Genomic DNA, 27,995 nt, shown 5'->3' on the forward strand with positions numbered 1-27,995 from the left:
AGTTACTAGCAAATCCTTTAGTCAGGAAACTTTCCCCTGTGGACACTACAATGCTTATGTTTCCATGTAAGGGATGGCAGAGGTAGCAAAGTCCGTAGGATTCAATCTCAGCTTAGTTGCCCATATCTAGCCCACTGCTGCTTCCATATCAAGAACCTGGGCAGCCTCTCTCACCTCAGGTGAGGCAGAGCGTGAGTTTCACCACCACTCTGGCACATAGCAGTGCATCCACGATTAAGTCATGGATGTACGCTCTTTGCTTGATATTTCTATGAAATATTAAAGACTAGTACATTACAATTCATTTCATAAGGTCCCTTCTTGTGTTTAAGTCCCAACCCATAAAACCTCTTCCACTATTAAATTTCTGAAAGCTGTGCAGTTATGTTTGCTTCTGAGCCAATTAGAAAAGCAATCAAGGTGTTTGGATTTACAGAGGTGATTGGTATGTTCCTTTTCCTTTTCTATACCTACAAAAAAAAAAAACTTTTTTTAAAAAAAAGGAGTACAGATGGACCTCTATTTATAATTAAGTATTCATCTGCGCAGCGTTACTTAAGACTTGATAAAGATGAAAGAAACAAGATGGTGCTTGTTAGTATGACGCAGCACGGAATAATGAGAATTCCTCCCTTTTTTGAGGGAAGTGGGAAATACTTGCTAGCTGACTTTATGATGACTTGAGATAACAATTTGGGACAACATACAGTGCATCTGTTTGCAGAATTTCTTCATTATGAGCGAGAGAAGGCTAAATGGATGTCTAGCAGCTGCCCTTCTAGGGCCTGGGAGGGGGTCATGTGGTCTCCGGGAAAGCTGATTGATCGCCAAATGACTTATATCTGTGGAATACAGTTCATTTACATTGCAATATTGCAAACAGTATGCTTAACAACTTAACACTGGGACATTATCGTGAACAGTTACAATCAGTGGCTTTCACCACTTCCCAAACCCAGCTTGTTACTCCTTCTTGGTTAGATAAAAGTAAAGGGACCCCTGACCATTAGGTCCACTCGCAGACTACTCTGGGGTTGCAGCTTCCAGGTCATGTGGCCAGCATGACTAAGCCGCTTCAGGCGAACCAGAGCAGCACACGGAAATGCCGTTTACCTTCCCGCCGGAGCAGTACCTATTTATCTACTTGCACTTTGACATGCTTTCGAACGGCTAGGTTGGCAGGAGCAGGGACCGAGCAACGGGAGCTCACCCCGTCGTAAGGATTCGAACTGCCGACCTTCCGATCGGCAGGCCCTAGGCTCTGTGGTTTGCGTCCTTTTACTATGCCTTAAAAGGGGGGGGGGCGGGGAGAACAGGCATCAAAACAAATCAATGTACAGAAACAGCAAGCAACTTCATTTCCCAAAAAGAAAGCACAAGTATGTTATCTACTAAGAAGAAAATCTATAATTGCTTTTATTATTTTCTACTGTAGTGTTAGCACTTAACAATAATCATTCTTAGACTATTTACAATCTGTCGTAGACTCTACTGCACATACATTATCAAGCATGAATGGGGCAATGAACAATTCTGTAAGGCTTGAAAGTAACACATTTGTACAGATGCTCAAAATTTATCATCCAAAATGTAAAAATGTATGTGTCATTACCCATATAACTCTGAAAGAGTTGGTGCTATTTCAACAAAACAGAGAACATATTTGCAAAAAAATACAAAAGAAAAAAATGCGCAATCTGGGCACAAGACAAAATATACAATCAGCTTGATCCAGGGCTGGTTTAAACATGCAGATGCTCCAGTGTGCACATGTAGCTCCTACAAAACCAGCATCAGACGCTTGAGTGTAAATCCATCTCTGAAGCAAACAGGAAAACTCACATTAGCAGATCTTCAAGAGCACGCACAGAGCTTTGTATCAGAACCAGCAAGGTTTTAGGTTTATGCATATAATACTCATATTTTAAAGAGACATGTAATTGCCAACCTTGAGAATGTTCTGAAAAAATAGTAAACCTTATATACAGAATGAGGTAAATGTACCTTGGTCTTTTTAAGAGGTAATTTAAGTTTAAAGCAAGTTTTTATGTTAAAAAATACCATTCAAACCATTTTAATGGCACAGTATGAACAAGAAGCTAACTAAAAAGTGGATCCATGGCACTCAGCTGACAGATGGTTATTTTGCTAGAATAGCCTCTTACTAGGTATTTATCTGCAAAACTATGCCACTCTCATATATACAGGTATTTTTAGGTTTACAAGACATGAAGGTGTGAAAGGCTACAAAAATCTGAAAAGGCGAATAAAAACGTTATGATAAAGCTCCAACTCTTAAGGATTAAGAGTACCTAAAGTTACAGCACTCAAGACATCTGAGTAACAAGACTTGCAACTGTTCCTTTGATGTGTCTTGTAAGCAATTGGATCATATGTCCAAGAACTGAACTGTAATACTATTTTTTTTATTAAAAAAAACTTTATAAAAACCCTTATTAAATAAATTTGTACTGTGCAGTACACATTACATAACAGCTTTCATCAAAATTTCACCAGATTTTTAAAGGTATAACATTCAAATGTTTTGAGTGCCAAAATATTTTGGTCCCCATGGACTCTCAAGAGCAAAACAAAAACTTAAAAAATATATGAATATTTGCCTAGATGTTTAAAAGATGCATATCAGAGATGTTGTGATTGCTAATCGGAGTTTAAATTGGAAACAATTTTTTGAATTCTTAAAAAAATTATCTCCAAAAAGAAGCAAGCTTTTAAGACTTCCACCCCGATTTCTAAGATCATTATCCAGGTTAGCAAATGGCTCCCAGCTTCCTTCCCCACTGTTCCTTCAGCCCCCAAAGCACATTCCCCACCTATCACTTTGCTTTACCTTAAAATGGGAAATGAAGGTGATGTTTTTGTACATCTCTTAACAGATGCACTCTAATGTGCTTTGCAGGGCATAAGAACCGAAAACAGTGGCTGTTAAGAACTGGCAACTTATAGCCCATTAGGACATTAATTACCAAGGGACACTGCTTTTAGTCCTAAAACAGGCAAGTGAATCAGGAGGATAGAAAAGTGCCATTCCCACTCCATACCTGAAGGTAAAGAAAAGAAAGTGCTTTGCAAGTTGGGAGGGATGGTGGCGGCAGTGGCAGCGGGGAGGCAATAGGATAAGAGAGTCAAAGGAAGGGAACAGGTGAACCATGCTGGGCCACTCAGACTGGCTCTGTACAAGTTTTTCTGTTAGGGGCAGAACTGGGGAAATCCAGAACCAATCTGAGGGAAGCCTCAGAGGATATGCCCATCCCTAATCTACATGTGACATATATACAGGCACTCATTTGCAAGACATTGACAAATTATCAATGGAAAACATGACTAAAATTATATCATCACAGCTGAAGCCACAAATAACAAAGTACAATTTTCATGATATACAATTTTCCTGCTGCAACGTCTATTTTAAGAACTGCTAAAAAATTAACCTCATAATTTTCTCTAGACTAAAATAGAAAAATCATTTTGGCATGAGTGAATCATGGGAAATTAAACTGATTGATAACTGGTATGCAGGCAGCGCCCCAGTTACGCACATTCAGTATTTGTGCGACTGTGGAGACATGTACCATGCTGAACCTGAAAGTGACCTGGAAACGTAATAAATACATCACTGAAATGTCACTAAAAGGGCGGAATGGGGTGGGTGGGGGAGGAATGAGTTGGCTGCAGGCTTTTTCAATGGGTTTCAATGATACGCAATTTCACCAATGCGCACAATGCCTCGGACAGTAACCCCTGCGTAAAGGGGGGCTGCCAGTACAGCTAACCAATATTATTTTCATTCTACATCCCTGTAAAAAATTGCAGGTGGGTGAACCTTTTAATTCATGTCTGAGTTGAAGAAAGACAAACTTAAACAGGTAGTTTTTGCTGGCTGGCTTATTTTAACTTATATGGAAATCAAAAGTATTTTCTTAAAAAGACTGGTTTTTTATGGTTCTTTTATCTTTTATGAAGATAAAAGGTAAAGGGACCCCTGACCATTAGGTCCAGTCGTGGACGACTCTGGGGTTGCAGCGCTCATCTCGCTTTACTGGCCGAGGGAGCCGGCGTACAGCTTCCGGGTCATGTGGCCAGCATGACAGCCACTTATGGCAAACCAGAGCAGCGCATGGAAACGCCGTTTACCTTGAAGATACATTAATAGTAATTTGATTTGTGCACCAGATGTAAGATTTACATAAATGAAACCCAAAATACACCTTAAAACGCCAGCAGTTTTTCAGTATTCTAGATGTAACACGGTATTTTACATCCAGCAGCAAATTTTAACAGATGGGAGGTTTCAAAGCAGTGACTTTCAAGGCAAACCACAAGCTGTGCAAATACTTCCACATGTGAAGCTCTTGCCACCAAACAGGAGTTGGCCTGCATGGAGAAGTCCAATGGCACCACATTTTAGGAGCGTGGGGACCTAGATTCAGTCCTTGCACATCTCCAGATATATACAATTGGTGAGGTGAGAGCCAATAGTGCCAACTATCTGTTAAGAAAGCACATCCTGACCTGACCAGCAAGATCACAGAACAGCTACAGATGCTAGGAAAAGTCCACTGTTTTGCACACAAGGACTGCATACAACAAGGCTACCCAAATGCAATGTTTTTACACATGGATAACCCTTCGAGAAGCAGGGAAACAGGTGACACTTTAGTAAAGAGTACTGTTCTTTGAGTGGATAAGGGTCTGTGCAGAAATAAAATCCCCTGCCCCAGATAGCATTAGAGTGCTAAAATTTATTTTCTCGGATTAAGCCCTCATATCAATTTTTTAAAGAATCTTGAAGTACTCTTTATGGGTCATTAAAAGTTAAGTGCCACTTTTGACACCATAATTCATGACTAAACAGTTTTGACACCACAACTTTAATAACAGCACAGAATTAATTTATATACTGTACTTAAAATTCCTACTCTTCAGAATTAAGAGGTTTTGGTAAAAAGAATCCCAAATGTAGTATAAAATTCCCTTTAAGATATATTTTGTCATTCTACAAGCACCAAAGGCTTTGCATATACCTATAGAAGTGCATTACAAAAATTGAAAAGTGGCACTTCCTGGTACAGTACAATCTATTTTGAAGGCATGTAATGTTCTGAAGAAAAATAACAGAAATACAAAATATAACTGCATATGTTGTATATGTTCTTCCAGAGTGAATGAGGTAATGTCTGCGAATCCTGATAAATACGTCCAATAGTAAGTGTCCTAGTAGCCAAAAAACTACACAATCTGATAAGAACAAGCCAAGAGTGGTTCAGAATATACAGTGTGCCATCATGGACAAAGCAAATAGCTTTAAAAACTTTCAAGATATCCTTCAATGCAACAGTGTGCACCAGAATCATCTTCATGTTCTCAACAAAACAGGGACCAGCGTTAATCCTTGGAAAACCAATTTTTGTTTTACTGAAGCTAAACAGTGTCCTGGGAAAGAGGTGTCCGTAGTGCAAGGTAGGGAGCTGTACAAAGTTTTACTGAATCTGTAGAAATCCTGGGCTAATAACTGATCTTCCTATTTTGTATAAAAGGCAGCAAGATCCTTCTGTTCCCCCAGTGAGGTAGAACAATTAGCCTTCTTAACGCACAAATTAGGCGCAGATATGTTTCTTTAAAAGTTTCCTTCAGTAACACCTCCAAGATTACATTTTTATGCCTTCTTGCTGACTGAGCTGTGACAGTGTTTTCTTTATGCGTAAAGCTGTTAGCCTCGCTGCACCATTAGCATACCAACATTCCCGCATAATTTTGGCCATTACTCGCAAGGCCTGTAAAGAAGTGAAACAGAAGTTTAGTTTTCATACCATAACTTCTCATATTTCTGTATCTCAGTGCTATGTATTTTCCACTGACATAAAATTGTTATAACACTGAAAAACTGTTCATATATTAACATGCTTGTATGTGTAAAGGACCCCTGACCATTAGGTCCAGTTGCGGACAACTCTGGGGTTGCTGCTTTACTGGCTGAGGGAGCCGGTGTACAGCTTCCGGGTCATGTGGCCAGCATGACTAAGCCGTTTCTGGCGAACCAGGGCAGAGCACGGAAATGCCGTTTACCTTCCCACCAGACCGGTACCTATTTATCTACTTGCACTTTGACGTGCTTTCAAATGGCTAGGTTGGCAGGAGCAGGGACCAAGCAATGGGAGCTCTCCCCGTCGTGGGGATTCAAACCGCCAACCTTCTGATCGGCAAGCCCTACCTAGGCTCTGTGGTTTAAACCACAGCACCATCCACGTCCCAGTTTTTGTGTGTAGGTATGTACGGATCCTAAGGATAACTACATGAAAAGTTAAATATTTTCAATCCAATTCAATTTCCTTCTAGCTGTGCAATATGTATTATCAATTCTCTTACTAATAAATTTTATAAAATCATGCATTTCTAAAAATAGAAAATTTCCTATAGAAAAACATTTCACTGGGAAATTTTCTGCACCCCACACTACTATTCTTGCTAATATATTTCATATTTGTCTGATTAGTTATGTCCCATAGTTAGAGGCATAAGGTGAATGGATAGCCTTCAAGGCACAAAAGTCCTCAATTTCATTTTTGAGTATGAAACTCAGTATTTTTTTTTTTAAGATTATGCTGCTCTATACATTTTAAAATATTCTCATTTTGATACAGCTTGAAAAACCTCACCTCACAGCTCTGCCATCGGTTTGGAATATTGGGTCGAAGTTTCTGTTCACAAACAACTTTCCTCATTTCTTCAACTGAAGGATCAGAAGGGACCAGGTCATAATATGGCAATTGGTAATCTTCATGAATTCCTAAAACGTGTAAACCAAGTTGTAAGTTAACTGCTGACATGACAGAACCTTAAGTCAATTCTGTTTCGTTTCTATTTGTACCTACCACCAATTGAACATCGTCGAGCTATTTCCCAGAAAACTAATCCCATTGCATAAATATCTGCTCTTTTGAAAGACTCAAAATGCTTCATGTTTATGGAATCATCAAGTACTTCAGGAGCCATGTACCTATCAAAATGAAAACCAGCATGTTTTATTTATCAAGCAGTGGTCTCTAAACATAGTTATCTCTATTTCGCTTTAATTAGGCACTAGAAACAGTTGAGCCACTCTGCCAGTTAGGCATTACACAATACAGTCGTACCTCGGGTTACGAACCGCTCGGGTTGCGAACACTTCGGGTTACGAACTCCGCAACCCCGGAAGTGTTTTCATCGCGCGCGCACCCCACGCATGCGCAAAAATGGCACTCGGTTTGCGGCCTTTTCGGGTTACGAACCGCGACCGGGAACGGATCATGTTCGTAACCCGAGGTACCACTGTAATGACATTCTCAAGATACTTACTATTGACCTGGGTCTACATTTCAACCGAGATGTTAAAAAAAGTAACTATAGTAGGACCTTCTGCATAACTGAGAGGTATGCAGAAGTTCCAACCATTTCAGGACAGGGACACCCTGTTATGTGACTGAATATGTGGGCTATGCACATGTGACTCTTCCTGCTCCATGACCATTTCCTTGCCTTCTAAACTGGACTTGCCCAAAAAGAGCACAGACACTTGTTTTTCTGCAACTTAACCTGAAAGGATTCAAAATGCCATGGTGCAGATTGTGTGCAGAGAAGAAAGCAGGACATTCTGAACACCCCACCATAGGCAGAAAAGGAGAAAGTGCTGTATCTGCTGAAGGACGTTGTGTGGAGGCCCTCGCCAAAGTGGTAAATGAAAATTTTCCCCTCCCAGTTTTACTGAGGGGGACACTTAACACCTCTCCTCATCTCCCTGCTTCTCAGTAGTGTTTGCACAAGCCTTCTCTCATCCCAAGAAAGAGAGCCATTGCATGCCACCCCCTCATCTCGTACTCTGTTGCCCCCTTCTCCTTGTGCCCTCAATCTTTCCCAACATCAAGGTCTTTTCTAGGGAGTCTTCTCTTCTCATGAGATGGCCAAAGTATTGGAGCCTCAGCTTCACGATCTGTCCTTCCAGTGCAGGGATTAAAAAACAAACAAACCAGTGCAATGGACTATTACTGTGGGATCAGTGCAATGGTTACTTGTTACAGGTTTCACATTGCTTGGTTTATAATCTTGTAGTCCAAAACATCTGGAAGGCCGAAGTTTGGGGATGCCTGATATAGATGTTTATCTCTTTACCAGCTGTTGCAAGAACAAGGTTCATGTCAGGTTAAAGCAGCCTAGCCACTTAGCTGCCCTTAAGTAGCAACTATGTTTAAAAATACACATCTATATTATAATTTACAATGATTTCCAAAGCACTAATTACTCTGCAAAAGAAGGCAGGTATGGGTGACTGAAAAATATCTGTTCTGAGAAATTGGGCACGTTTCTCCTTCACAGTAATGTTGTTTTATTGTATCAACAAGTTGATTATGGGAGAAAGGAACCAAGCACCTTCCGATCACCTATTTAAGAGAAGACACTACCCAGAAATTCTAGATCATTCACCAATAAGGAGGCAGGGAGGCGGGGAGGGAGGAGAAGGGGCAGGACTGCCACCAGCAGCAATAACACCACCAGTTACACTGTCAAGTAAGTTATGGTAACAAACAGCAACTCTCTATGGAGCTTCACAGTTGTGTGGGAAACTGATTCTTTAATACCCAAACAGCACAATACTGCTCTATGCTGGTCTCCATTATTAGAATGCCTGCTCTCCAAGAAACCCTGGGTGAGTCCCACATTTAAGTTTATCAGTCTCTTTAATATTATAAATTCTGTTTTTAAAAGAGTGTTAATTTTACCTTTTTGTTCCCACCCTGTGGTTTGGTGCAATATCTATTGTGTCTGTAGCTGAATCATGTCTTACTGCCAGGCCTAAATCTGCAATACAACAGGTACCATTTTTCTTTACTAATATGTTCTTTGATTTCAGGTCTCTATGAGCTATAGCTGGTTTTCCTGCATAAAAAAACACACAGAAAATTATTAATCAACTAGTGCATCTGCCTAGAAATTTCTTAATTATGCATTTAAATTGAAATTCAAAGCTGATCTTTGGCAATTGTTCAAGTCAAATAAAGCAACCTTCATACATGGTACCAAAGTAGAAGAGTTTGTAGAGGGAAAGGTGGGTGGACATAAATTTTGTTAACCACTTGACAAATACGAACAAGGTTACTGATACAACGTGAAGCTCTGAGTACCTAGGAAAAATGCAATGAGAGTAATACCACCCCTGATGCGGCTGTAATCATTACTTGTCCTATTGAGTACCTTAAATAAATTGGGTACTAGTCATTCAGACCATAAATCAACATTTCCCTGGATCTGTTCTGAACAAAGGCAAGGTGCAAAAAACCCTTTTGTCTGCGAGTGTAGCAGTGGCTCATATAGGACCCTTTCTCCAACGGGGTGACTAAGAAGAGGAGTGTGCTAATCTCATTTTGTGGCCCCTTTGGATGTGGCAGCTATTTTGTGTTATACCATGTTCTCACACCAGCCCATTGCACTTCCTCAAAATTCCAACATGCCCACTGGCCCACAAATGTTGGCATAGGCAATAATGAGCAAGCTGGACTTATGGCCTGACTTTAACTGAAGTTATATAGCTGCTCCATAACATAAGTGCTCTGGGCATCTCACAAAATAAAATATTTTAATTTGATGGAATAATAAAAGCAATTAAAATAAAATTAAAAATACAACTAAAATAGATTTTTATAAAATAATACAGAATCCCATATTGAAATTCACCTCATTAATAAAATGTTTTAAGAGCTTCCAGATGCATAGAGTACACAGTATTGGCATTCTTTTAGTCCATCTTTGCCTCTGTGTCTTGTTGGGCAAGCAGGATTTAAGTTGCAACATATGAGAGGAGGACAGATGAACTACTGAGCACTGGGAAAAGTAGTTTGTATTGCATACTTTGTTATTTTATTTTATTTATTTACCACCCTATACCTGCAGTTCTTAGGGCAGCTCACAGAATAAAATCAAAATGTAAAACCACAAAATACATAATCAAAATAAAAGTAACAACAACCCAATAAGAGCCCCCATTATTCCACTGCTCTTGGCGTGACAATCCTACTTTCAATTAAATCAACATACACTTTTTAATGTGCTAAGTTACATCTCAGTGTTTCACATTTGCCCATATAAGACGATAGAGAGGAATTTATTAAATGACCAATTCCTCTGCTTGGGGTGGAGGGAAATACTACACTGACAGAATACGTGGATGTGTTTTCTACTACAGTGGTACCTTGCTAGACGAATTTAATTTGTTCCAGGACTCAATTCGTCCTACGAAAAATTCATCTAGCGAGTCGCGGTTTCCCATAGGAATGCGTTCCTATGGGCTCTGGGGACTGGCGGCGGTGGTGCCGCCAGTCCCTGAGCCGAAGTGCAGCGGGTGCTTGGCTCGGGGAAGGCAGGCAGGCAGGCGGCAACAACCCGGGCAAGCAGCGCCCGCTGCGCTCTGGCTCGGGGACTGGCAGCGGCTTGGAGACTTCCCGCTGCTCTGGTGCTGCTGTACCATGGGTGTGTGTGCTTCCCGCTTCTCAGCTGAGAAGCGGGAAGCACACACACACACACACACACACACGATCGGCTGAGGGGGCCGATCTGGGCCGGCCCAAGGGAGAGCGCAGCTCGGTGGCGGCAGCGCTCAGGCAGCCGATCCCGGGTCGGCCCGATGTCGAGTGCAGCACACGGGGTGAGCAATAGAAAGCGTGCGGCGCTCGCACTCCGGCCAACCCAGTTAGGCCCCCTCAGCGCCGCCGTGCGCTTTCTCCTGCTCGCCTCGCGCACTGAGCTTGCCCTCGGGCCAGCCCGGGATCGGCCGCTGAAGCGCCGCCGCGGCCGAAGCGAGCGGGAGAAAGCGGGGTGTTTCGCCGCCTGCCTTCCTCTTGGCTTGGGGAAGGCAGGCAGAGAAACGCCCCCACACCGCCGCACTTTGGCTCCGGGGGAAGGAAGCGCGGCGGTGCGGGGGCTTTGAAGGCAGGAGGTGGTTGTGTGACAGGCGGGGTGGGGGCGTCCGATCCCGGCTGTGTGACAGGCGGGGTGGGGGAAAGGCGGAGGAACGGATCGTTCCTCCGCTTCTCCCCCCCTTCTTCCCACGCTAGTGTTCCGCTGTGTTTTGCTGGTCTCTGCCAGTTGCCCCTCACTGCTCGCGGCAACCGGCAGAGACCAGCAGAACACAAAGGGGAACCAGCTGCAGTGCGGGAAGAAGGCAAAGGAAGATCAGCTGACAGGCGCTGACAGCTCGTCTTCCTTTGCCTTCTTCCCACGCTACAGCTGGTTCCCCTTTCGCTAGAGGAATGCCCTGTAGGTTTTGTGATCAGAGGTTTTTATGGCCACGCTTTGCAAGACGAAGCGGCGGCCATGGAAAACCTCGTCGTCTTGCGAGGCAACCTCTGATCGCAAAACCTATTCGTATAGTGAAAAATTTGTCTAACAAGGCATTCGTCTAGCGAGGCATCACTGTATTGCTATTAAAATACAAACTAATAAAGAAACATATTTTTAAAATGTGAACCCAAAATTAGCAGGAAACTAACCAAAGCATGTTTTATATAGAATTAAGACTAGAAGAGAAATAGGGATATATAAAGACATATTTAGTCTGAAACTAAACTGCCATGAGAGTTTATGAGGCATCTCAAATTTAAGTAAATGCTGTTATAAATTGCTCATAAAGGCTGCTATGAGTTGACTAACGTGCATTACAGGGAGATTATATAAGTTTAATTAATAATAATAATAATAATTTATTATTTATACCCCACCCATCTGGCCGGGTCCCCCCGCCACTCTGGGCGGCTTCCAACACACATTAAAATATAAGAAATCTTAAGAAACACAAGAAAATATAAGAAATCTTAAGAACACAAGCCATAACCATTTGATTTCCCCCCTATTAGGTTCATATTAATAATGCTACATACTTAATTTAGTAAATTACCTTGAGTACCAACAATCTCCATGTGAAGATGCGCAAGTCCACTGGCAGTAGACAAAGCTAGTTTTATCATTCCTTCCACAGTAACGGTATACCTGTTTAGGTAATCGAAAAGAGAGCCATGCTCATGATAATCTGACACCAGCCACAGCTGTGTCCATGTACCATTATCTGAAAAAACCCAGAAGAAATAACATGAAGTACTTCCAAAAGCAAAACACGAAAATTATTATCTTGTATATGGTAAGCATTTCATTTAACCTTGGTCTCTTTCTACTAAGTTCTTAAGCATCTACTAATGCTAAAGCATAAGAAATGGTGAAAGCTGTAATCTTTCATCTGTTCAATCCCAATGAAGTCACAGAATCATAGAGGTGAAAGGGACCCCAGGGATCATCTACTCAATATTTAAGCAGTTTGGGTAACTGCAAACAACTGCATAATGATTTTTATGTTTTTGAAAATACCAAGATCACCAGAACATTTGAAATCTGGTGATATATTTCTTCTTCACTCATTAAAATGAATTATATGCCCTTTTTCAAAACTAAAGTTTTGCTGGAAACGTGCAATCTTAACAGTTTTTTGAAAGTACAATCAATACCTAAAAATTTAACTAACACAAAATAGTATAAAATAGATACTAGCAGCTTCTTATTCAGGTTAGTAATCCTATGAAACAAATTAAAACAATTATGTCATTTAAAACAGGGTAATGACTTGGCATTTAACTAGCCATCTGAAAGCTAACACGGAAGGAACCAACCATGGTTCCCTTGAGGAAATTCTACAACATGGGAATACCAAGGCGAAGGCTGTTTTGTGCCTGTCAGCTTACCTGTTTTGTGCCTGTCAGCTTACAGTGCCCATGCAGATTCATAAATGTGCATTGCAACTCTAAATCAATTATATGAGCAGCATTTCATTCAAAAGAGAGAAGACATTTTTTCCTCACTGCAAGTTTCTGAATATTTCCAGGAGATGAAGAATGGTAGCAATTTATTCATCATCTTTGAACTTTACAATTCTTATGATTCACAGAATAGAAATCAATATGGGGCATATACATGAAACATAAACACTAATGTGAAGCCAATGTAGAAATTACTTCAAATTGACACAAAGTGTAACAGATAGCATTATGAGATTTCAACAAGCAAAAAGGGACCAGAAGCAATTAAAAAAAAACTTAACCTTTATTGTCTGCAGCTATGAACCCAAGAATATTTTCATGACGTAACATAACGGTTTGGTAGATTTCTGCTTCACGAAACCATGAACGTTCTTCTCTTGAGGAGAAAATTTTCACTGCAACTTCTTCTCCTCTCCATTTTCCACGCCAGACTTCTCCAAATCGACCCTTTCCAATACTTTCCTGAAGTACAATTGTTCTTGCAATTGTTCTTTGAACAAGTAAAGGTAAACCTAAAAAAAATAGTTTATTTTGAAAACAGTTTGTTACTTTTAAAGCTACTTGACTGGATAAAAAAAAAATCACTATTCATGGCTGAGATCCAAGATAACTAATTTCTTCCCGTTTTTCTTCAATCTTATAAATAACACAATAGAGTACCACAACCTTTTCCTGATATATGGATCAGTTTTATAGCTTTGATCTCCAAAAAGTGCTATATTGGCTTTCAGATGTGTCAACGTTTCAGTTAGTTCCTGAATAAGGAGACCAGGAAGATGTTGCTTGGTATTCAATACGGTTGCATTTTCTGCAGGGGTTGAGCTCCAAGGGTTCCGTATATACAGTCATACCTCGGGTTAAGTACGCTTCAGGTTGAGTACTTTCAAGTTAAGTACTACGCAGACCCGTATGGAACGGATTAATCCACTTTCCATTACTTTCAATGGGAAAGTTCGCTTCAGGAAGTACGCTTCAGGTTAAGTATAGACTTCCAGAAGCAATTCAGTACTTAACCTGAGGTACCACTGTACTCAAACCATTGGAGCCACTCTCATGTGAGCTCAGTCTGCCGGCTCCAGGGGCCCTGGGATGCTTTTGCAAGATCACAGGACTGTCCAATTTCCTGTAATTCTTTGAATCTTGTGGGAGCATCTTGAGGCCTCTGGAGTCAGTGCGCAGTGAGGGCCTTGCCTGCATTTAACTTGCAGGATCTCTAAGGTGCTACTGGAAGGATTTTAAAATTTTGTTTCAACTGGATACAATCATACAAATTACAGGGCATAGTTCCTGGGAACAGATTCCAATCACTCACTCAAGTTGTATTTTTAGTAAACATGACAAAATGTGTTTGTAGGGTTGAGCTCCCCACTCTAAAATGCTGGGATAAGGAACCAGGTTTCGATCTGGGCTTCAGATGGTAGCAACAGTGGGGCATGGAAGCAGCAAAGTTCATGGTAGGAACAAAAAGGACCATATGGAAGTAGCCTTTTCTCCTTCTTTCCTATTGGAAGAGCCTTTTTACTTTTTAAAACTGAGAAGCAAGAATTACTTTGCAACTATCCTCTCTAGTTCTTTCCTGGTTTCAATTACAGGAACTCTCTATTTTAATAGAAAAATTCCTTCAGTAGCACTTTAAAGACCAACTAAGTTTTTATTTTGGTATGAGCTTTCGTGTGCATGCACACGAAAGCTCATACCAAAATAAAAACTTAGTTGGTCTTTAAGGTGCTACTGAAGGAATTTTTTTATTTTACTTCGACCCAGACCAACACGGCTACCTCTCTATTTTAAGTAATGGACTGTGGAAAGTGAGAGAAGACGGTCTTTGGTGGCTGAAACAGAAAGTGCATCCTTTGGAAACTAAAAGCATGAAACTATACACCTTCTCAGCTGTTGTTCAATTAAATATTGATGTGGTGTTTCTAGTCAGTAACTGGTATCTCTAACTTCTCTCTTCAGCAGAATATGATTGAGCAAACAGCTACTACACAACATGCCAAAAGGTTACTCTGTGCACGGTTTCACCTCATTTGTATAAAACACCAAACCATGATTTAGAGCAGAGCTGGCTAATCTGTTGTCCTTCAGGTATTGTTTGACTCTAACCCCCATCAGCCTCAGTAAGCAGGGCCAGTGGTTAAGAATGATCATTGTCTGTAGTCCAGCAACATCTGGAAAACCACATGACAGTCACCCACGGTTTATGAGTCACAGCAAGACATGGGTCCCACACTCTCCCTTTTCCTCTAACAAGGCTGCAAGATGTTAGTCCAACAAATTGCAGGAAGGCGATACGTTCCTCACCCATGTTCTACATGGGTGCATGTAGCTTGTTGTGCAGCTTGTTGTGATGTCCAAACCCAGGCAAACTTTGGTTAATCTTAACTATGGATTTTGGAAAAAGGAAATGTCAAAATACCATTTATGAAGGTAGCTTGTTTCAAATAGGGCTGGCCCAAAAATGACAAGGGGCAGTTGGTTACTGTTTCATCCATCTCAAAACTTGCAGAATAGATTCACCTTCCCACCACCACCATTAAAGGTGATGAAATATTTTCATGAGACTGTAGAAGCAGAACTTCAGAAATAAAATAAATAGCTGCTGCAATGAAAAATGCCACTGTCACTCACTGCCTGGCCACGTTTTATCTAGATTTCATTTAACATGGGGGATGGGACATGCAAGTTCTAGCCTTCATAGAACTAGCAATAGGAGGCAAAATGCACAGGCACTTGTATTAACCAACCTGCCTGTACCTTCCTTGGAGCACTGGAAAATAATCTGCCACTTTAGCTCTCCTGCAAAGGAAGCAGTAGTGAGAATACAGATAAGACATTTTCCTGTGACATTGAGACCTTTTCTTTTTGCCTATAGCTCAAACTATTTCCTATTGATATTAAGAAATCTTTCTATAGGTTTTAATACCATGTGCCTCCAATTGTTGTAATGACTATGGGACTAGGCTGGTATCCATAGCATTAATCAATGACAGGGGTCAGCAAACTTTTTCAGCAGGGGGCTGCTCCACTGTCCTTCAGACCTTGGGGGGCGGAGCGGACTATATTTTGGGGAAAAAATATGAACAAATTCCTATGCCCCACAAATAACCCAGAGATGCATTTTAAATAAAAGAACACATTCTACTCATGTAAAAAACATGCTGATTCCCAGACCGTCCACAGGCCGGATTTAGAAGGCAATTGGGCCCTTAGTTTGGGGACTCCTGATCAATGAGGTCTAATCTTCCTTGCTAGATCGAAAAAGATGGTAATACATACACAGATCCTGCCATACTGTTTTCCCCCAGTGTGTATTGCAAGCATTTTGGTGAGATTGTGCAGATATCAGAAGTAATAAATGTTGTATATTTCAACAACATTTTACCTTAATCTCAAGATCTATATTTTTTAGGTAGGGTTTGTCTGCAACAGAAGAAAGCATTTGAGCACTGCACTGAAACGAAACTTCAAACAAGCTTTACTTTTGGTTTGAAATCTGATTAAAATCTGAATTTCTTGCAAGCTGCTGGCAATATGATAAACTAATTATGATTTCTGCCTAGCTATATCCTTACAACCCCAGTAAAATACAGTGGCAAAATCATTATTCCCGTAACATTTAGCAAGTAACTATGCTTGTGTTGCGCTATTAACAATACTACCCCCTGTAAAAGCTTATGTACTAGTATTTTGGGGGGGGGGAGAGAAGGGGGCAGCAGGAAGAGGGAAGAGACTCTTATTACCTGAACCTGAGCCTGAAGTCGTCATGTCATAAATTAAATCTTTTAAAGTTGTTCCCTCAGATATAAATGGAGGACGATCCATAGAAGGATCTTCTTCACTTGGAACACGATGGTGTATGACGGCACGGTTATGGCAGATATACAAAATCAACATAAGTGAAATGCAAACAAAACAAACAGGTCCAGCAATGACAGCAGCCAATTCTACTGGTCCTAAATTAGAAGGCAGCTTTCTTGGGAGGGGACCTAGAAGTGGAATGGGGAAACACAGAAAACAAATAAAAATAACCTATCAGTTATATATTCAATGCCTGTGTATGTTTGTGCACTTGAATAAAACAGAAATATCTTTCTATGGACATATATCTAAACAAGATTCCCCCTCCCCCGTTTTCAGGTAAGCTTATTTGGTACATCAAAAGTGCAGTACAGGAGTAGGAGATGCTACCATGTGAATAAGTCACTGGATGCTTAGGTTGTTCCACTACCCGTTTTGATTTTAACTAAATTATTTTATATTGTTTCTCATATTATGCTTTCAAAATTGGGAGTGGGGAAAATTACCTGGGGTTGGAATCGGTAGGTCTATTTTATTGCAGAAGTCTCTATCACAGCAATGTGGCACAGTAATAACTCCTTCACTTGTTGAGGGGGCACAAATAAATGGCCTATCTCTGGGAATCAGATCAACTTGTGCCACACACATACTATTGCGTGTGATTTTGTCTCCGTTCCGTGTTACAGACGTAAAGCAAAGTCCATCTGTTGTGCATGTAAAGTTCTCTTTTGTACAAACAAGACAAAAACACTGTAGAGCTGGGGGGGAAAGAGAGATGTTCATATTAGTTATGTTAAACACTGGTGGAGTTACAAAATCCAAGTGCCCCCAAAATATGCTTCCACTCCTAGTTGCTAATTCATACCAGCATAAATTTCTTAATGCATATTTGGTGCCAAACAGCTTTCAAGTAAATCCAGGGATAAAGCAGCTAGCATATGTTACACTAAGACAAGTTTCTACATGAATTCTTTCTATCAGTTTGGGTAAGTTGGCAGCCAACATCTGGGAAAAAGAATAGCATTCCAGACATATTTTCAGATAGTTGTTTTTTTGTAACCTTAACATGAAATAGGTTCACAAGAATCCAAAGAACTGTGAAATGAATTGAGTTTCTCAAACAGTATCACTTTATACAATCATTTCTGAAACTGGTGGGAAATTTCAAAAACAATGTGTGATATAGCCTGGCAGTCAACTGTTCATAGTGAATATTTTGTAAAACTTCATTGAGTGCATGCCAGGCCTGGGGCGCACTTATAGTATATTTTTTGACAGAACAACTAACATGTGATGGTACTAATACAACACATCAAAAAGAACAAAGGGTTGTGTGGCACTCTAAAGAACAACACATTTATTATGGCAGTCAGAGATGGCTGTGGCTACTCTTGAGTAAAGACGCTCCACTCCGTCTTGACTTTCAGAGTTTTATTGCGCATGCTATTTACAGTGCAAGTACATCAGCAAACATGACTGCTCAGTCCATGTCAGAACCCCGCAATGGCTTCCTGCGAGTTTTCGCCCAGCAAAAAACCTGGGCACCCCAAAGCGCCGCCCCCTGGCCCTACGGGTGGGCGCGTGCCTCAATTCGGGCGTCAGAGGGAAGGGCCGCCTTCCTGGCTGCCCTGTGTCCGAAAGCCCTCCGTGTTCCTCCTCCCCTATCTCTCTCTACGAGCGGTGCTGGGGCTCTGGTACATGAGACAGCCTTCTCTCCACTCCACTAACTTCCTCATTCCTTTCTCCTGACTCGCTGCTTGTGCTGAAGCTGGGTGAGGAGCTGGTGAGGATGATTGGTGGGGGCTTTCTGTAGAGAGACCCCCTGACAATAAGCTTTCATGGACCATTGTTCACTTCATTATCTGCATGTAGAGCGATCATAGAATCATAGATTCATAGAGTTGGAAGAGACCACAAGGGCCATCCAGTCCAACCCCCTGCCAAGCAGGAAACACCACCAAAGCATTCCTGACATATGGCCGTCAAGCCTCCGCTTAAATACCTCCAAAGAAGGAGACTCCACCACACTCCTTGGCAGCAAATTCCACTGCCAAATAGCTCTTACTGTCAGGAAGTTCTTCCTAATGTTTAGGTGCAATCTTCTTTCTTGTAGTTTGAATCCATTGCTCCGTGTCCACTTCTCTGGAGCAGCAGAAAACAACCTTTCTCCCTCCTCTATATGACATGCTTTTATACATTTGAACATGGCTATCATATCACCCCTTAACCTTCTCTTCTCCAGACTAAACATACCCAGCTCTCTAAGCCGTTCCTCATAAGGCATCGTTTCCAGGCCTTTGACCATTTTGGTTGCCCTCCTCTGGACATGTTCCAGCTTGTCAGTATCCTTCTTGAACTGTGGTGCCCAGAACTGGACACAGTACTCCAGGTGAGGTCTGGCCAGAGCAGAATACAGTGGTACTATTACTTCCCTAGATCTAGATGCTGTACTCCTATTGATGCAGCCCAGAATTGCATTGGCTTTTTAGCTGCTACATCACACTGTTGACTCATGTCAAGTTTGTGGTCTACCAAGACTCCTAGATCCTTTTCACATGTACTGCTCTCAAGCCAGGTGTCACCCATCCTGTATTTGTGCCTTTCAATTTTTTTTGCCCATTTCTCCTTGTTAAAATTCATCTTGTTTGCTTTGGCCCAGTTGTCTAATCTGTTAAGGTCATTGATAAAGATGTTGAATAAGACTGGGCCCAATACAGAACCCTGTGGTACCCCACTAGTCACTTCTCTCCAGGATGAAGGGGAGCCATTGATGAGCACCCTTTGGGTTCGGTCAGTCAGCCAGTTACAAATCCACCGAATGGTAGCATTGTCTAGCCCGCATTTTACCAGCTTCTTTACAATACCGTAATATCATGGGGCACCTTGTCAAAGGCCTTGCTGAAATCAAGATAGGCTATATCCACAGCGTTCCCTTCATCTACCAGGCTTGTAATTCTGTCAAAAAATGAGATCAGATTACGGTAGTCTGGCATGACCTATTTTTCAGAAACCCATGCTGACTTTTAGTGATCACAGCGTTCCTTTCTAGGTGTTCACAGACAGTTTGCTTAATGATTTGCTCTAGAATCTTTCCTGGTATTGATGTCAGGCTGACTGGGCGGTAATTGTTTGGGTCCTCTCTTTTTCCCTTTTTGAAAATAGGGACAACATTTACCCTCCCCCAGTCTGCTGGGACTTCACCTGTTCTCCAGGAATTCTCAAAGATTACTGCCAGTGGTTCTGAAATTACCTCTGCCAGTTCTTTTAATACTATTGGAGGTAGTTCATCTAGCCCTGGAGACTTGAATACATCTAAACTAGCCAAGTATTCTTGTACTACCTCCTTACTTGTTCTGGGCTGTGTTCCCCCTGCTGAATCATTTGCTCCATATTCTTCAGGTCGGGCATTGTTTTCTTTTTTGGAGAAGACTGAGGCAAAGAAGGTATTGAGGAGTTCTGCCCTTTCTCTGTCTCCTGTTCACATTTCACCATCTTCTCCTCTAAGTCAGTGTTTTTCAACCACTGTTCCGCGGCACACTAGATGTTGCCTGGTGTGCCGTGGGAGAATTACTTTATATATAGTCAATATAGGCACAGAGTTAATTTTTTTAAACATTTTCTAATGGTGGTGTGCCTCGTGATTTTTTTTTCATGAAACAAGTGTGCCTTTGCACAAAAAAGGTTGAAAAACACTGCTCTAAGTGACCCCACTGTTTTCTTGTTCTTCCTTTTGCTATGGTAAGGTAAAGGGACCCCTGACCATTACGTCCAGTTGTGACCGACTCTGGGGTTGCGCGCTCATCTCGCATTATTGGCCGAGGGAGCCGGCGTATAGCTTCCAGGTCATGTGGCCAGCATGACAAAGCCGCTTCTGGCAAACCAGAGCAGCACATGGAAACACCGTTTACCTTCCCGCTGTAGCGGTTCCTATTTATCTACTTGCATTTCTGACGTGCTTTCAAACTGCTAGGTTGGCAGGAGCTGGGACCAAGCAACGGGAGCTCACCCCATCACAGGGATTCGAACCGCCGAGCTTCTGATCAGCAAGCCCTAGGCTCAGTGGTTTAACCACAGCGCCACCTGGGTCCCTATGGACATACCCATAAAAGCCCTTTTTGTTGCTTTTAACCTCTCTAGCAAGCCTGAGTTCATTCTGAATGATCCTGAGTTGCAGGTATATATTTTGGCTAGGGCAGGGATTTCGAAGTCAGAGGGAAATAAAATGCATTAAAAAACACTGATAATTATGTACTGAACAGTGGTAATTTACAATGCAGTTTTTGAAAGTAGGCTTTCTGACATTGGTAAGCCAATTAACACTTATGTGTTAAGGATCCTTCATCTCAGTTCAGTTCACAAGTGAGCCTCTTGATTGCAATTCATGGTTCCACGCTACAGTCTCTTTGAGATTTCCTGATTTTCTTAGTAGGTTGAAATATTTCCTCACTGGCTTTTGAATATTATAATTTCTGTGGTCACATTTATGGTCATTTATTATTTTGCATAGAGCAGAGGTGGCTTAGCTGTGGCCCATATACTGCCCCAAAGCATGTGAAAAGCATGCCACCTAGATCTGTCAGGAGCAGTGGCCCCTTTTAGTGGGTCTTTTTTTCTTTGAAACCTTCCCCCCTTTTGAACTGCCATGGTGCTCTCAGTGTTGACTGCCCTGCAGGTACAGTCAAATGCTTTTGTCCTCAATTTCTTTTCCAGTCTTCACTCGCTTGCTTGTCTTCAGCATTTTCCCCTAGCACCATGAGTAGTGCTTTGAGTAGCTGGCTATGATGTTTACACTGTCCAAGAGAGATATCTTGCATGATCAGCCCTGATAGCCAGCAGTGGGACAAACTGAAGCACTGCAGCATCTGACTCTGCCTGCAGCAATTTCTTAAAAACTTACGGTACCAGTGAGCAATCTGAAATGGAGAGGGAATCAATGTGGAAGAAAGGGGGTATAGATGGAAAGCAATGAAATTAATGTTGTGGTGAAACCAATTTAACTTAGGAAACTGAAATCAATCAATGAAGAGGAAAAAAATTGGGCGGTCTTAATGGGGCACAATGAAATGAAGCCAATGTTCACAGGAAATCAAAGCAAAGAGGAAAGAGGAGATTAATAATATATTAAAGGTAAAAGTACCCCTGAAAGTTAGGTCCAGTCACGGAAGACTCTGGGGTTGCGGCGCTCATCTCGCTTTACTGGCCGAGGGAGCCGACATTTGTCTGCAGACAGTTTTTCCGGGTCATGTGGCCAGCATGATTAAGCTGCTTCTGGCAAACCAGAGCAGCGCACAGAAACGCCGTTTACCTTCTGGCCGGAGTGGTACCTATTTATCTACTTGCACTTTGACGTGCTTACGAACTGCAAGGTGGGCAGAAGCTGGGACCGAACAACGGGAGCTCACCCCGTTGCAGGGATTCAAACCGCCGACCTTCTGATCAGCAAGCCCTAGGCTCAGTGGTTTAGACCACAGCGCCACCCACGTCCCATAATAATATATTAATGCAGAATAAACTGATTGGTTAAGTTTCAAGACAATTAAAGTAATTGGGGGGTAGAGGGGAAGTTCATTTATTAATGGAGCATAAAATTTTGGAACCCTCCTACAACAGCAGTGCCCTGGAAAGCAGAAGTGCTGCTGAATATATGTCTATCTGCTGCTGAGTCTGTTCCTCTACCAAGCTATCTGTGTGTGCACAGCTACGTGCAAGCTACTCTGCTGTAAGTGTGTACATGTACAGGCTCTCTCCGTGTAACCACACTCCCTAGTGTGTGTGCACATTGGCATGCAGCCCTTGGACAGGTAGTAAAGCCCTCAAGCAAAACCAAAACCAAAACCCATTAACTATCCCAGCCATAGAGCCGGGAGGGTTTGTCCTATGAAGAATACAGAAGGGCATTGCTGACCTTTAACAGCATGTATCATATTGGAAGATGAGCAGGTAAATGAACCACTGAGGCTGTAGATTAGGTCCAGTACCAGTGTTGCCAGAGCAGACATGAGGACACCTTTGGAGACTGGGTCTGACAAAGGGGCTGGTTCCATTCTCTGTAGCTCTGTTACCTGGCCTGCTGTTGCAACATATCAGATTTACTCACTTGTTACATTTTAACTCTAAACTTCCTCCTAATGGAGCCCAGAGCAGCGTAACTATAATCCAATTTACCATCAGAAATAGTTTTTAAACTGTTATGTAAAACTTGGGAAAACATAAAAACTGCTCACTGGAACATACAGTGAAAATCACCTGAAGGCTTGAACAAACATTTTTAGCTGTCAGTGGAATAATAGCAGCAATACAGGGAACACACACAATTCTGCGGGGAAAGAGTTCCACAATTGGTGTGCCACCACAGAGAAAACCTTAGCTTACATGACTGCCAAGCCAAACAGGCTGCTGTGTTCATTGGCAAAACTGCAGCAGGTCTTGAAGTTCAAGCTGGTTGGTACTGGAAAAGATATGCCTACAAATCCTACCTTTCTACACCACTTCCAACTTATCAGGATTCAATTCAGCCCGCTGCCCCACATCTAGCCAGTCACTGCCTACAGACACTGCTCCAGCACCTTAACTGCCTCTCCTGATTCAGATGGAATGGAAAACTGGGTATCATCAACACTCCAAATCCCTGGTTCACGTGTCCCAGTAAAGTCATATAGATACTGTACTGAACAGAACTCTGCAGAACTCCACAGCACAAGCACCAAGGAGCCTAGCTGAAGTTCACCAGTGCTACTCTGGTGGTGGTTCTGGAGAAAGCAGCATAACCACCACAACACACATCCCCAACTCTCTATCTATTGAGCAGTGCCAACAAGATACCATGGTCAATGGCACCAAAAGCCACTGAAAATTCAATGAAAATAATCAGGGTAGCACTCTCCCTGTCTCTCTTCCAAACAAACAAACAAACAAGAAAGAACCCAAAACCATCAGTCAAGGTGAAGCTAGACTGAAACAGGGCTAGATAATCCACTTCATCCAGGCACTCCTACAGCAGACCATCAACAGCCATCACCTTCTCAATCACCTTGCCCAAGAAGGGGATATTTGCAACAATGTAGTAGTTGTCTTAATGTCTCTGAGTCCAGGGAAGACTTTTTGAGCTAAAGAATTAAAACTGCTTGAGACTTCTATAAACCAGCTTTCCAATAAATTGGAAGATATATCAGAGACTTCCAATAAAGCCCTAGAACACAGGTCTAGGTCCCACCTATGCTTGCAGTAAGGGAGTTGTGGAATAACAACACTGTTCACTTTCTATTTTGTTTCTATGGCTTTCTAGACTTCTCTCAGAATGGAAGTGTGATGGGAACCAAAATGCAGAAGTGTCTATTGTGGTGAGTAAAACACAGAAGTGACACAGGAATTCCCGGACATGTCCTCTTTTGGGGGTCCTACATGCTCATCCAGAGAGAATTTTATATTTTAAATCAAATGTCCTGGATTTTGTTTTTTTAGAAAGATAAGTTGTGCGTGTGCAGCTCTGGTGTGGGTGACAGCGGAGGGAGCATCAGGCAATTGCCCTAAAAAAGCTCAACTTTTTGTGTCCAGATTTTTACCTCTTGAAATATGCCAACCCTAAATTTCTATACCGCCCTTCAGGCAGTTTACAGTATAAAAACTCAAAAATACATATCATAGTAACAAACATTAACAATGACACCCACAGAGTTAGAAGAAACAGGGACGCAACATCATCCTCACTCCACTCCCTGCAAGGCTGTGCCACAGGAAAATTTTATTGCTAGGCACATTTTACAATTTACTAAAACAGCGTCCATGATATCCAAAAAAGATTCACATCTTGCTCATCGGTCTCTTCTCTCATTTTCTATTATTTTCATCACTTTCTTTCTTTCTGTCTGTCTGTCACTTATTGGTGCCTTTCTGTCTCCCTGCCTTCTTGCACTTTTGGTCCTCTGTCACCTATCTTGCCTTATTTCTTCTCTCTTCTCATTAGGACTGTGCATGGACTTCCCCATCTGCCCTGTGACCTTGATCTGCTGCTCCCAAATCAGGCCAATTCAGCCTGTCCAGCTCACCCCAGATTCAGCCCTGCAGTGGGGCCAATGTCTTTTTAAAGGGGTTTACACCCCTGTTTTAATATACAGTTAAAATGTGTGTGTTTTTTTAAGATTAAAGGGAGGGTGCACCAGCACAGCATAGGATTGAATCCCCCTGCTGATCAGCTGTTAAACAGGATGATTCAATCCTGTACAGCAGAGTTTTTTAACCTTCTTGAGTCCACAGCTCCCTTGACCAACTACATTCTTTCTGCGGCACCCCTGTGGGGCTCTGGACCCCAGTTATGTCACCCCTTGCTTGTAGAGTCGGCAGCCCCTCACCCTTTTTGGAAGACCCTCCCTTGTGGAGTTTTCCCTCACTCTCCTTGAGAGTCCTTTGGGCAGCCACTGCTGCTGTCTCTGGTCTCTGAGCTGCCCTCCACTTGCCCCAAAAGAGGTGCCTCACACTGCCCCACAGGGGCCTGGGACTTGTCTGTCCATTCCCAACAGCAAAGGCTGGCTGGGCTTCCTCGCCCATTTGTTTGCTTGCTTAGTCCGAGGTCACCTCAGCTCCTCGTAACCAGCACCCCCTGACCAGCCCCAGAGGCACCATTCACCTGGGGAACTTGTAGCCAGGGCTGCTGCAACAAACAGCACACAAGCCTTTGGGAGGCAGACACATGAGAAGGCATCAGAGGAGAGAGGAAAGAAAAGGATATAGGCCATGTTGCCCATGACTATCACTCAGGGCACCCCATGGCACACTGGTTGTAAACCACTGCCATAGAGTACCAATCACTACTCCTTTGCAAGTGGCTGCCCTTGCACTCAAGGGAAGCAGGCCACTCACAAAGGAGCAACAACTGGTAGTTTTAGGGTGTCTCCATGCAACCCTTCACCAATGTGCCACAGGCGGCCACAGCAATGCAGTGAGGTACTGGATGAACCATTTGTACAGTATTATCTATGGGCACAAATGTAACTACATTTTTATGGCTGATGTATGGAATCTACCAATAAAATATGAATCCAAGAATGTCTGCTACTTAAATCTATTTTTTTTAACCACAGGTGCCACAATGCATTTAAATATATTTATTTATATACTGGTATGTTTCTATGCTACTCTTCAGTTAAAATTATCTGTGATGTCAGATCTGTTTTTTACTCTGCATTTCCTGACCACACAAATATGTGCTGCAAAATTGGGTCATGTCTGCCCATGGAAGTCATGCCCGAGATCATATATTTTGTATCATTGCTGCTTGCAGTGAAATCTCAAGTGGTGGATGCAATGCCCCAAACTCAGGTTTTTGCACTATGATGTTACACGGAAGTGCTGGGTCTTCAATATGTACAGTCTTTGCATACAGATCAGCTGTGATCATAGTAGGTTAGAAGTGCTTTGTGGCCTGCATACAAAAATAATGTAACATCAGGAGGATAGCTGTAGATGCAACTTCTACAACCACCCACACACACATTAAAGCAACAGGCACAACGGGCTTTTGAGTTCCTATGATTTTTGCCATCCCTTTTACGATAACAATGCAGTTCTTAGCATCGGTGCAGTTTTGGCCTCAGCCGCCAGCACAGAGTTGGGATGAATGCGGACATCAGTTAAATCTCAAGGTTTAAAAACTTCTTCAAAACAAAGGCATTCCTTTCTCTGCGAGCAGCACGAGGATACCGGTTGTTGTACCCTGCAAGCTTCCCGCAGCACCCCGCCGTCACGGTGCGGGAACAATGCCGGGTTTCCTCCGCTGTTTCGATTACAAAGTTTTAACCACGTGCTGAGATAACGTGAATCATCCCATCACCTCTCTCTTCCTGCTGCACCTCGAACACAACGAGGAAAACACACGGCCGGATCGGTGCCGGACTGGAGCTCCAGCCCCTCGGTCGGCAGAAGAGCGGCGCAGGGCCGCCGCGACCCTCTTGCTCGAGGGGGAAGCCAATCTGCGTCCCGCCCCTTCCTTGTCACAGCGAAGCCCCCACAAAGCCCGCGGAGACACCCCCGCCCCCACCGCGCCAAGCAGCATCTGCACTCCGGAGCCGGTGGGGATGGCGCAGGAGGGAGGGGACGGGGGCTTTGAAAGCTAAGGGGAGTTTGCTGGCGGGCGGGAGGAGAACAACAACGCGCGGCTCCCTCGGCTTCTGGGTCGTGCCCTAGAGTGCAATACTGTACTACACAAACACAAGGCGCGCGCACCCCCCTCCCCAAAGAAACACGCGCAGACGAGACTATGGTGGGCGCCGGCGCTCGCTCTCCCCCCGGAAGGCGAATGGAAGGGGGGAGCTCCTTGGGGCGGGCAATAGCCTTTGTGAGGGAGCGAGGGCCTCCGGCCTGGGCGACTCCGCCCGCGTCCTCTATTTCTCTCCCCCCCCCCAACCCCGCTGCCCCGCGCTCGCCAGGCCCCTCCGGAGAATGCCCTCCTCCTCCTCCATCCCCGGGCGGTTTCTTCTTCTTCTCCCCTACTGGGACGCCTCGGGGAGTGGCGCCATGTTGCCGCGGGGAGAGCCGGAGGCCGGTCGGCTGCGAGGTGCAGAGCAGGCAACTCACCCGTTGTCGCCTCAGGGAGGAGCAGCAGGAGCAGCAGCTGCCCGGCCGCCGCCGCCGAAGTCGCCCAGCGGACCAGAGTAGCGCAGGGCCCCCGCCGCCGCGGGCTCGGAGGAGACGCCGCCATTGTCCCCGTCCCGGCCCCGCCGCCTCAGCCCCTCTCGCGCCCCCTCGCAGGGAGCCAGCGAGCGAGAGACGGGCAGGGGGGGGCGCACAAACAAACGCCTCTCGCCCCAGTCCTGGCTCGCACGCCCCGCCCCCGAGACACAGGCAGGCAGGCAGGCGGGCGGGGCGAGAGACGCGCTCCCCTCCCCCACGGCCGCGCTCGCCTTCGCCGCCTCAGCCGCTAGACGAGACGGGCGCTCATGGGGGGGGGAGGAAAGCGGAGCTCCTGATTGGCCGGTGTCGTCTTTCGGCCCCGCCTCAGCCTGCCGCTGCTGCTGCTGCAGACGCATCCCGAACAACAAGCCGTGAGGGCGCCGCGGTTGGGAACTTGGAAGCGCTTTCGAAGCTTCTCTCCTTCCTTCCTTCCTTCCCTCCCTCTCCCTGTTTCTTAGCTTTGCCCCAAGAGCCGCCTGCGCAAATAAACGCAAATAAATGCTCTTGGCTGGCTGGCCGGCGCGCGCACTCGTACCCGGGGGGCGGGGCGGGCGGGGCAGGCTGCGACCCCTTTCCCTCTGGGTTTCCGGCAGACCCGGCTCGCGAGGAGGGGGGAGGCCGCCGGGATCCTCTCTCCTGGAGCTGCCTCCGCGTCCCCCGCTTCGAAATTCTCCTTTT

General features: G+C 43.7%; 1 protein-coding gene across 1 annotated transcript; it reads right to left on the reverse strand.

Moving 5' to 3' along the window:
- Positions 1 to 1,384: 1,384 nt before the first annotated feature.
- On the reverse strand, positions 1,385 to 27,483 carry TGFBR1 (transforming growth factor beta receptor 1). Its single transcript, XM_035135346.2, has 9 exons — positions 27,222 to 27,483; positions 17,159 to 17,410; positions 16,595 to 16,840; positions 13,133 to 13,363; positions 11,942 to 12,109; positions 8,775 to 8,931; positions 6,894 to 7,018; positions 6,678 to 6,808; positions 1,385 to 5,795 (listed from the first exon to the last, which is right to left on the reverse strand). Exons 1-9 carry the CDS (start codon positions 27,343 to 27,345, stop codon positions 5,670 to 5,672), a joined length of 1,560 nt encoding a protein of 519 aa, XP_034991237.2. The 5' UTR covers positions 27,346 to 27,483; the 3' UTR covers positions 1,385 to 5,669.
- Positions 27,484 to 27,995: the final 512 nt, after the last annotated feature.

This window comes from Zootoca vivipara, chromosome 13 (genome assembly GCF_963506605.1).
Source record: "Zootoca vivipara chromosome 13, rZooViv1.1, whole genome shotgun sequence".
NCBI lineage: Eukaryota > Metazoa > Chordata > Lepidosauria > Squamata > Lacertidae > Zootoca > Zootoca vivipara.

What these genes read in the sequence shown, in the direction of transcription:
- TGFBR1 (XM_035135346.2), bottom strand. Translation starts at nt 27,345, where the DNA reads ATGGCGGCGTCTCCTCCGAGCCCGCGGCGGCGGGGGCCCTGCGCTACT. An exon ending in CCTCCCTGAGGCGACAACGG is followed by an intron (nt 17,411 to 27,221) that starts GTGAGTTGCCTG and finishes TTTCCCCCCCAG; the next exon opens with CTCTACAGTGTTTTTGTCTT. An exon ending in CACAGGGTGGGAACAAAAAG is followed by an intron (nt 7,019 to 8,774) that starts GTAAAATTAACA and finishes TCATTTTGATAG; the next exon opens with GTACATGGCTCCTGAAGTAC.